Source organism: Phoca vitulina, unplaced genomic scaffold (genome assembly GCF_004348235.1).
Source record: "Phoca vitulina isolate PV1807 unplaced genomic scaffold, GSC_HSeal_1.0 scaffold21, whole genome shotgun sequence".
In the NCBI taxonomy this organism is placed as follows: domain Eukaryota; kingdom Metazoa; phylum Chordata; class Mammalia; order Carnivora; family Phocidae; genus Phoca; species Phoca vitulina.
In genome coordinates, this window is record NW_022589724.1 from 31,675,032 (window position 1) to 31,685,913 (window position 10,882).

Sequence of the window (10,882 nt, forward strand, 5' to 3'; positions counted from 1 at the left end):
CCATCCGTGTCGTCATGGATGTCGAGATTTCACTCTTCGTTGTGGATGAGTAGTATTCCACTGGGTGTATGTACATCACATCTTTATCCATTCTACGGAAGGATGCAGGCAGCTGCTGTGTCTTGGTTGTTAAAATGATGCTGCAGTGAACATGGGGGGGAAGATATCTTTTCAAATCAGTGTTCTCATTTTCTTCAAGTAAATACCTAGAAGTGGAATTGCTGGGTTGTATGACATTTCTGTTTTTAAGTTTTTTTAAGAAGGTGTTATTTACTTATTTGAGAGAGTGAGAGAGGGAACACAAGCAGGGGGAGGGGCAGAGGGAGAAGCAGACTCCCCGCCGAGCAGGGAGCCCGATGCGGAGCTCCATCCCGGGACCCTGAGATCATGACCTGAGCCAAAGGCAGACGCTTTAACCGACTGAGCCACCCAGGCAATTTTTTTAAAATATATTTCAAAAATATCTTATCCCTTTCATGAGGCAAACTTTTCACATATCAAGAGTGTCATTCAACATAAGCTGGTTTATGCTGCATTAACAAACAACCTTAAAATCTCAGTGGCTTAAAACATCAGATTTATTTCTTGTTTATTGCAATTTCCTTTACAGATTAGTAGAGATATTGCACCTCATGGCCACTCGGGAATCCAGGTGATCAAACAGCCACTCCCAGGAGTTTGCTGGTCACCACACTAGAGGGAAAACATAGACATGCAGAGGACTTCAAGCCATCCACCTCTTCTCCACCCATTGGTCAGAAGTTGTCACTCAGCGAGAAGGAAGCCGAAAATAAAATACAATCCTACCTAGGCCTGGAAGGGAACATCCTTAAACTGATAATTTAAAAAAACAAAAACAAAACAAAACAAAACAAGCAAACAAATGTAACCAGCTAACATCATTCTTAATAGTAAGAAACTGCTGCTCTCCCCCTAAGACTGACAGCAAAGCATGGTTGTCCGCTGTCAGTATTCCTGTTCAGCATCATGCTGAATGTCTTAGTGCAGTAAGACAATAATAAGAAAGAGAAGACATAAACATTGGAAAGGAAACATCTAGCATGACTGACAAGGCAAAAAAGAGAGAAGACACAAATTATTAACTCAGGAATGAAAGAAGAGTTATCACCACAGCCCCACAGACATCAAAGGATAATAAGGAAATATTATGAACACCTCTATATACACAAATTTGACAATTTAGATGAAATGGACCAATTCCTCGAAAAATACAAGCTACCACAACTCATCCAGTATGAACTAGATAATCTGAATAGCCCTACACTTATTAAGAAAATTGAATTCCCAATTTTAAAATGCCACAAAAAGACATTTTCAGGCCCAGATGATTTCACAGGAGAATTACACCAAATCTTTAAAGGATTAGTATGAATGCCACACAACCTCCTGCAGAAAATAAAAGAAGAAAGAACATTTCCCAATTTGTTTATGAAGCTAATATTACTCTGATACCAAAACCACACAAAGAGTTAAAAAAAAAAAAAGGAAGGGGGGATTATAGGCTAATGTTCCTCATCATTACAGATGCAACAATCCTTAACAAAATATTAACAAAATAATTATACCCCATAACAAAGTGGAGTTTATACCAGCGATGCAGGGCTCATTCAGCACTTGAAAGCCAATCAGTGTAATCCACCATATTATTAGGATAGCAAAGAAAAATCGTATGATCATATCAATCAATGTAGAAGAAACATTGACAAAATTCAGCAGCTATTTGTGATAAATTTTCAGAAAAATAGGAATAGAGGGAGCTTCCTCAACTTGATAAAGGCATCTACAAAAAACTTAACACTGTACTTAGGGGCTCCTGGGTGGCACATTCAGTTGAGCATCCAACTCTTGGTTTCAGCTCAGGTTGTGATCTCAGGGTTGTGAGGCCGAGCCCCAAGTGTCTGGCTCTGCGCTCAATGGGAAGTCTGCTTGAGATTCTCTCTCCCTCTCCCTCTGCCCCTCCCACTCGTACACACACACACTCGCTCTCTCTCAAATAAATAAATAAATCTTTTTAAAAAATAATTAACACTGTACTTAATGGGGAATGATGAATGGATGGTGAATAATCAGGAACATGGCAAGGATGCCTGCTCCCAATCCTCTTATTCATCAGAGTGTGGAAAGTTCCAGCCAGGGCAATAAGGCAAGAAAAGGTAATAAAAGGAATACAAATCTGAAAGGAAGAAATAAAAGTATCTCATTTGCAGATGACACAATTATCTAGGTAGAAAATCTTAAGGAATCTACAAAAACAAACAAAGAAAAACCTCCTCGAATTAATGAGTTCATCAAGGTGGCAGGATATAAGATAAACATACAAAAATCAATTACAGTTCTACATACTAGCAATGGACATATGGACACTGAAATTAAAAATAGAATACCAGTTTTAATCACTCCCAAAAAAGTGGAATACTTTGATGTAAATCTAATGAAACATACACAGGATCTGTATGCTGAAGACAATGCAACACTGATAAAAGAAATCAAGGAACATCTAAGTAAAAAACACTCACTGTGTTCATCAACTGAGACTCAGCAGAGTAAAAGATGTCAATTCTCCTCAAGTTGGTATACAGCTTTAAGGCAATTCCTACCAAAATCCCAGCAGCGCTTTTTGTAGACATAGATAAGATTATTCTAAGATTTATATGGAAAGACAAAGGTACTAGAACAGCTAACATAATTTTGAAAAAAAATAATAAAATGGGAGGAATTGGTCTACCAAATTTTAAATCTTATTATTTAGCCAAAAGAATCAAGACTGTGGTATTTGTAGGGACATAGACACACGGATCAGTGGAACAGAGTAAAGAACCCCGAAATAGACCCACACAAATACACCCAACTGACATCCAGTTACCTGGAGTGGGGTGTCCCTAAAACCATGCTAAATCCTTCCTAATCTGTGTACAAGCCCAGAAAAGGCTCCCAGCAAACAGTGGCCTCTCCTTGCCTCGCTCTCCATGGGTCCCTCATAGGAAGGAGCCTCATTTCTCCAAATCACAGCTCAGCCCTCCTCGGCTAGCTGGCACAGCACCCTAGAGATTGTGCTTCTGTCCACTTCCCACCTAGTTATTAAAACTGCTCCGTAGAAATCCCGCAGCTGAACTGCCTGGCCTGCGGTTGGGTGGGGAGCCCTGATGGCAGAACCCTACTCCACTCCAGGACACCAGTCCCCACGACCCACACTCCCAGAGACAGGCCTGTTGTGGTACTTTCTGTGGCTCGTGCCTATCTCTAAAAAATTAGAAGTCGGCTTCGTGCCTTAAGCTCTACAGCTTCTGAACAGCCTGAGCTAGGGGCTGCCTCTTCCCAGGCCTCAGTGGCCATAAGCGAACAAGCAGTTCTTGTGGGTTTTCTCACTTTGAATCCTAAAGATGTAACTCAAATGCAGAGCGTTGCTACCTAAGGAGAAGTTACTGGTGGGTCCCACACAGCGCAGGGCGTTGACGTCCCTAGGATGGCCACTTGGTGGCACCCGAGTCCTCTTACTGCATGAACACACCCTGGGAAGTAAATGGCCCAAACAGTAGAGAAATGCTGGCGGGGAAATTCCACCTGAGAGCCTCGATGGTCCTGCTTTTGCCGGTCTGCCTCTTAACTCAGGAAACTGTAGGCCAGACTCAGAACCCCTCTCTTAAAGAGCCATTTTGGACTTCCACAAGTGGATCTCATTAGAGTCCTTCAGTGACATCCATGGTGTGGGCTTGATCTCGAGTCTGCGAGGACATGTCATCCAGAGCTTTCTGAGTTTGCCTCTGACATAGCCGTGACTGTCCTGGGTCCTCCAAGGCCAGGCATGCACAGTGACCAGCGTGCGCACGCTGTCAGGTGGACCCCGTGCCCACGTGCCTGTCCCCCTGCCCAACACACCCGTCCTCTCCCCCAGACCCACCCCAAGACGCAGACACTAGACCCCTCCCAGGGGAGAGGAAGGCCCAGAGGAGCCATGGGCTGTCATCTGAGGTCCCACCCTGGATGCCCACAGGGACACCCCCTTGGTGAAGGCGCTAGTGACCTCTCAGGCCCGGAGCTGGTCTCCCTGTGTCTGTGGGTGATGGTGGACCCTGGAAAGGCAGGGCCAGACAGCACCTCACCCCCAGACGCAGGTGGGCATTCTGATGGTAAGAGCAGCAAGCCTGTCCGTGGGGGCGGCTGACAGTCCCCGGGCTCCCAGAGCAGGGAAGGTGGGGGTCACAGGAAAGGGCTCCGTCAGGGCAGAGTCTGAGGCCCAGAGCTCACAGCGGACACTCTGGCCTTGACCTCCGATGTCAATGACTTGTATGACTGGGGTGGAGGGGGTAGGGGGAGATGGAAGGAGGGAGGATGGAAAGATTTGGGAGCGGCAGGACGAAAACCCTTTCCCCCCCAGTCTCTGGTCTAGCCCCAAACACACACACTCGCACCCCCCCCACCTCACACACCGGTCCTGCTGTTCCAGCAGAGAGGTCTTTTCATTTCCAGCTTGTGTACGTTTTTTGACTTTTTCTGGAAAGGATCTGAGGCTTGGGAGCTGCTATCTAGGACACAGCTGATTTGTGGAGCGTTCCGGACACCCACCACCAGAGCAGTTTCTACAACCCCACCTCCAGGCTCTGCTAGCACCAGGTCTCTCCGACCCCGGCCCTCCAGGATGACCGGCTGCCCCGCTGCTCGGAGGCTGGCCTCCCACGTGGCCTCATCTCCCACTCCCCGCCAGCCTGGCCTTGGTGAGGGTGAGTGACCCCAACAGCCTCACAGCCCAGGGGTCTTGCCAAAATGTCACCCCAATCACACCCTTCCACCAGCTGCCATCACACAGATGAAATCCACATCCTGCATGAGACCCAGGAGCTCCTGTGACCTGGCCTGGGTGACCTCACGGAGCGCCCTCACCTTCCCCATGCCGCCCACATTCCCACGCCCTTCAGACCTGTGCTCCCTCAGCCCGCCGTCCCCCGCTTGCCTCAGGGCTCTCACACACACTGTTCCACCCTCCAGAGTACTGTTCCCTCCTCCCTGCACCCAGCCCCACCCCAGCACACAGCTTAGCGGTCACCCCTTCCGCGAGGTGGGCACCATGTGAGGCTGTCACTCATGTGGCGGCCTACACGTTCTGGAAGGCTCTGTGGACCTCACCGTCACCATCTCCCCATGCCCGTGGGTGCCTGGCAGGTGGCGGAGGCCCGAGCAGGGACAGGCGGTGGTCTGCTGCTGCACCGGCATCTTCAGGTCAGGGCTTTAGACCACTCTCCCGTTCCTCCTTCCGATGGACACAGCCGCTGCGCTGCAGGACCCCCTGCTGCTCCCCGGCTTTGGCGTCTGGGCTCAGGGGTAAAGTCTGTCTGCAGCCCCTTCCTGGTTCCGTCGGCCCGGCTCTGGTCGCCAGGCCTCCAGGTCCGGCTCAGCCTGGGGCCGGACTCACTGCCGGCCTCACACCGCCACCCCCGGCCACCCCCCAACAGCACATACTCACATACTTCGGGGGGCGTCGTGAAGGAACAGGAGTCTGCAGCTTTCCCGTGTGACTGGGGGGTCCTCTCCACCGTGCAAACCCCCAAAGCAACTCGGCGCCGCTTGGGGTGGGGACCGGGACCCAGATCCAAGGATGGAAGCGGGAGGCTCCTACCCATACGTCCTATCTGACATCAAAGCCCCGGAAAACTGCAGCCTGAGCATCACGTCCCCTCCCCCGCAGGTGGGGGCAGGGGCCACATGCTCAGCCCGGCCACGTCCTCAGAGACCCCAGGTCTGACCGGCCCCCCAGCTTTCCTGCCACTCCTGGGGCATCCCCTCACAGCCCCAGGGGATGTGGGGCGCCCATCTGGGCAGCTGCTGCTTCCCGGAGGGCGGACGGGATAGGATCCCGCAGCTGCACCTGGGCGAACCCAGACGGACTGGTTCTCACTCCTGGTGTGACCCAGATAGGGTCTGTCTCCAGTGGGCATGGCTCACGGAAAAGGGGAGAGTGAATCAAAGAATTCCACATTGTAGACCAGACTGACGGGGATCACACGGGGAGGGAGGCTGAGGAGCAGTCCAGAGCCGCCTCACCAGGCCACTGGCGTGGACAGCTGGGGGGACCAGCAGGAGGACACAGGGAAGGGGCAGGACCCCAGGAGGAGGGGACAGACTGAGGAAAACACCCGAGGACCCCTGACATGGGAGCCAAGTGTCCCCTAGCACAGGGAGGGGAGGTTCCCCGCTGGGCTGGCTCCTAGCATCCTCAGAGGTACGACCCCAGGGACACTGTCTTGTCCCCCTCGTGCCCAACTCTGGAGTGTCCTGACCTTTCCATGGCTGTCCTGCCTTCCCTGTCCCCTCCCCATGGCTGTCCTGACCTCTCTGTCCCCCTCCATGGCTGTCCTGCCCTCCCTGCCCCCCTCCCCCTGGCTGTCCTGCCCCCCCGTCCCCCCCCCCCGTGGCTGTCCTGACCTCTCTGTCCCCCCTCCCCGTGGCTGTCCTGACTTCCCTGTCCCCCCTCCCCGTGGCTGTCCTGACCTCTCTGTCCCCCCTCCCCATGGCTGTCCTGCCCTCCCTGTCCCCTCCCCGTGGCTGTCCTGCCCTCCCTGTCCCCCTCCCCATGGCTGTCCTGCCCTCCCTGTCCCCTCCCCATGGCTGTCCTGCCCTCCCTGTCCCCTCCCCATGGCTGTTCTGCCCTCCCTGCCCCCCTCCCCGTGGCTGTCCTGCCCTCTCTGTCCCCCTCCATGGCTGTCCTGCCCTCCCTGCCCCCCTCCCCATGGCTGTCCTGCCCTCCCTGTCCCCTCCCCGTGGCTGTCCTGCCCTCCCTGTCCCCCTCCCCATGGCTGTCCTGCCCTCCCTGTGCCCTCTCTGTGCTGTAAACCCACTCTGCATCTGCTCCAGGCTCCTGTCTGCACCCCGGCCAGCAGGGTCGCGCAGCTCAGAGGGCCCCAGGACGGTGGTAGGCAGCGGGGGTGCTGGAGTCTGGTCTGAGTGGCCACAGTTGAAGACACTGTGAGAGATGCTTGAGGGAAATAGGAACCAGCCATACAGGGCCCCGGTTTCGTGCCAGGGTTTGAGTGCCACCTTGAGAGTTTGTGCGCCCTCCTGCCTTCCCTCCCCAGCACACCGCCCAAGATGGTGGAAGGGGAGGAGGGGGGAGGACAGTCCTGGCTCAGTCAGAGGACGGACGCCCCTGGGAGGAGCACCAGCCGGGAGGAGGGAGCAGAGCCCCCAGGGGTGAAGTGACACCTGCAGGACAGCCAGCAATGTGGCCAGACTGCCCCGACAGCACCCGCCCCAGGTCAGATGACACCCTTCCCATCCCTCAGAGACAAGGCGGGGTGGGGAGGCCACGTCCCTCCTGTGGGAATAGTTCTGAATGCGCAGGGAGCCCGGCAGGGACGGCGGGGTTGGCCGGGACAGCTCTTCAGACGAGTGGCCTCTGGAGGACGCCTACGAAGAAGGGACCCAGCGGCCCGGGCTCCCCTCCCTCTGGGCCCTGCCGTCATGGTCCTGCAGAGAGGGCCCCTCCTGCTGCTGACCCTCAGCCTGGGCCTGGCCCGTGCCCAGAAGACTCTAGACGAAGTGCCGGTACAACCAGGGTTTAATGCCCACAAGGTAACGGAGCTGGGTAGGTTCCAGGCTCAGCCCTGCGACGGCGAGGTGGGTGCCGGGTGCTGCAGGGGGCGCTTCTGGGAGCAGGACCGGGGAGAGAGGCCAGCTGAGGGGCGAGGGGCGTCCTGGGCCCAGGCACAGCCTCACGGAGGAACCGGGCGGTCTTCGTACCCCTGCCCAGCCCTGGGGTCAGGGAGGGGTCCAGAGTCCCCCTGCCCTATCTGACCCACCTGCCCATCACCCAACACTGTGGGGAGTGTGGCTGGAGCAACCCCAGGACTCGGTGATGGTTCCAGGGCGGCCCTCACCCCTCCCCAGACCCCAGCCAGGGCGTCTGGAACCCAACAGGGGACAGCGCTTGGGCCAGATACGGGAGGAGCTGAAGGAAGTGGGGAAGGGAGAGGCGGCAATAAGGGCACTGGGGAGACAGAGGGCAGCCTGACAGAGAAGGACATTTACAAGGAACGGGCCACCTGTCCCCTCCAGTACACCCCACTGGCCCTTGACCTCCCCGGAAGCGCTCAGCACTGGCGGAGCTGGGGCCTGAGAGCCAAGACTGGAGGCCGGGGACCGTCACCCCCTCTGCACCTCGCACCCTGCAGGTGGAGGGACGCTGGTTCACCACCCGGCTGGCTGCCAGCCGTGCCCACCTGGTCTCCCCAGCCGATCCCCTGAGGCTCGGCCTCCATTCCATTTGGACCCGGGACGAGGACGTGGAGTTCATCTTGTTCTGGACGTAAGCACGGCCTCTGCAGCTCCTCGCAGGGTGCTCCCGCTCAGGGGCCTCCCGAGGGACAGTGACCAGTGGGGGGAACCAGAGGGACACATGGCACTAAGCTGCAGGCTCGAGACCCTCCCGAGAGGTCTGAGGTTTAGCTTCAGAAGCCCCAAAGCTTTACGATGAGGGGCCTGGGGAAAGACACACGCACAGCCGGGTCCCTCCCACTGTGGGGGCTGGGGACGCCCAGGCAGGGCTGCGCCTCGCACTGGTCGGTTGGTCATGAACATCCACAGTGGCGACATGCTGTGCTGATCTCAGTGATACTTAGAACAGTCCAGCACCCGTGGCCTTGAGGACCCTAAGTTAGAGCCACAGCCTTGCCAGCCACCCCAAGGGCTGTGCTGTCCCAGGGTCCGTTGGCACCCAGCCCAACCCCCACCCACCCCAGCGGAGAAACTGAAGACCCAGGGGCAGGGGGCCGAAAAGGCGTGGCCTATGTGTGGAGCCCAGGTGACTGGGGACAACCAGGACAGGGTCCCCCACCCAGAGACCTGGAGCTCCAAGCCAAGGACAGACTGGGTCCCACTCCTCCCGGGAGGTTTGGCCGCACTACAGCAACAAGGAAGTCCCTGGTTCCTCACTCCTGCCCTCTAGCCCTGCCCCCAGCTAGACGACCCTCGGGAGCCCAGGGAGCCGAGAGACTCAGGCAGCCACCAGGGACCTCATCCAGGGCACGTCCGATGTCCCCGGGGGCCAGGAGACAGGGAGAGGCCGTGACCACCGTATGCCCCCTCCTCTTTTCCCAGAGGAGAGGGGGTATGCAAAGGAGTGAACATCACCATGCACCCAACTGGGCTCCAAGGCCAGTTCCAAGGCTCCCGTGAGTAGCCCAGCCCTCTGGCCCGGGTGCTGTGCTGGACTGGGGGCCAGGGGACGCTCGATGCCCCGAACCGGGGCCGTGCGGGAAGTGCCAGTGCTGGAGGGAGACATCCTCCCGGCGTCCTGCGCTGTCCGGGGGGTGTGGGGGTGGGTGGAGGAGAGAGGCGTCCCCTGTTACTGGGCCGGGGTCTCCCACAGTGGAGAGAGGCGCCAGCATGCTCGTCCGCTTCGTCAGCACCGACTACAGCAACCTCATCCTCTACGTCCGCTTCGAGGACGCCGGCGAGACCACCAGCCTGTGGGCTCTGCTGGGTAGGAGGCGGCTCTCCCCGACGCTGGCCGGGTGCTGCCCCAGACCTGTGCTCAGGGCCTGCTGCTCTGGGGGCGCTGGGGCCAGCAGGACTGCTCAGAGCTGCACCCCCGTGGGCGCTTGCTCCCGGGGACCCCTCAGGTCGGGCATCCCTGCCCCTGCCCCTGCCCGCTCACTCCCTCGGGAGTTCATTCAGCTGGTCCGCCTACAGCACAGCCTCGTGTGTGTGTGTGTGTGTGTGTGTGTGTGTGTGTGTGTGTGTGTGTGTGTGTCCCGGGAGCAGGGACACTCCGCTAGAACAGAAACCTTCCCCTGCCTTCGCCGGGGAGCTAGTCAATGAACCTAAAACAACTGAGTCACATCAGACCTCAGAGAGTGGAAGTGCCACGTGCAGAAGCCCCGGGACGGTGGGGACACCTTGTCCTGAGGACTACGTGGAGGCGGTGGGGGGTGTCCCGGGCTGGCCCAGTCATGCAGGCCGCAGGCTGCTGTGTGAAGGGGGTCCTCCCCAGAGGGTCCGGGGCCTGACGTGCCCCTTCGAGGAGGGAGTGCCCACTCAGCCAAGGGTGGGCCTGCTCTCAGGGGAGACGAGGAGGGAGCGGGACCAGGGCTGAGGCAGCAGCTACCAGCCAGTCAGCGGCAGGGCTCGGGCCGGCAGGAGGAGGGGGCACTCGGAGAAAAGACAGGGCCTCTGGACTCTCGGCCCCTCTGATTTCAGCCAGAAGAATGCTCGGGGACCCCACGTGGCTGGGGAAGTACCTTGGGTACGTTGCCAGATTCCAGCTGCAGAAAGCCCCGGTCTTCAACCTGGATGGTAGGCACGGCCCTCCAGATACTTCCCCCACGCCCAGGCCGCTGCGCTGGGGCCTCGCCTGCCAGGCTTGGAACCCCTAGCAATAATAGGCAGAAGACCAGAGCAATTAAAAACACGGGCAGCCCCTCCAGGGCCCCCCACATGGTCGGGCCCCTGCTGGGAGCCTCGCCTGCCAGGCGGCACGAATCCCCTAGAACACAGTGACCTGGGCACAATATCCGTCTGCCTTCTGTGGATTCAGACACTAGGGTCAGAGGGGCTTGGAAACAAGGCCAAGGCCACACAGTGGAGCCCCTCGCCCCCACACCCCTTCCCTGTGCACCATGCAGTCCATCAACACACCCAGGCCAGGCTGTTTGGGGTGGGAAGCATGGAGAACAAGACAGACACAGCCTCCAGTCCTTGCATGGGTTACACGGGGTCACTGCAGGCCCGTCCCTGATTTTCCCGGGAAAAGGGAGCCCGGAGCAGGGGAGCACGGCCGTGCTGTGTGGTCACCAACCCCTGGCGGCGACGGGGGCGAACCGAGGGGCGGGGTGGTGGAGTCTGGGTCAAAGCGAGGGCAGGGGGGCCGTGG

The 10,882-nt window shown here is 57.3% G+C and overlaps 1 protein-coding gene across 1 annotated transcript; it reads left to right on the top strand.

Moving 5' to 3' along the window:
• The first annotated feature begins 7,473 nt into the window (after positions 1-7,473).
• On the top strand, positions 7,474-10,385 carry LOC116641368 (lipocalin). Its single transcript, XM_032419027.1, has 5 exons — positions 7,474-7,584; positions 8,184-8,317; positions 9,109-9,186; positions 9,387-9,493; positions 10,210-10,385. Exons 1-5 carry the CDS (start codon positions 7,474-7,476, stop codon positions 10,383-10,385), a joined length of 606 nt encoding a protein of 201 aa, XP_032274918.1.
• The last annotated feature ends 497 nt before the right edge of the window (positions 10,386-10,882 follow it).

Bases quoted from the DNA above. Each gene is read 5' to 3' on its own strand.
- LOC116641368 (XM_032419027.1), top strand. From the start codon at position 7,474: ATGGTCCTGCAGAGAGGGCCCCTCCTGCTGCTGACCCTCAGCCTGGGC. The intron at 7,585-8,183 runs GTAACGGAGCTG...CGCACCCTGCAG, and splicing joins CAGGGTTTAATGCCCACAAG to GTGGAGGGACGCTGGTTCAC. The intron at 8,318-9,108 runs GTAAGCACGGCC...CTCTTTTCCCAG, and splicing joins GAGTTCATCTTGTTCTGGAC to AGGAGAGGGGGTATGCAAAG.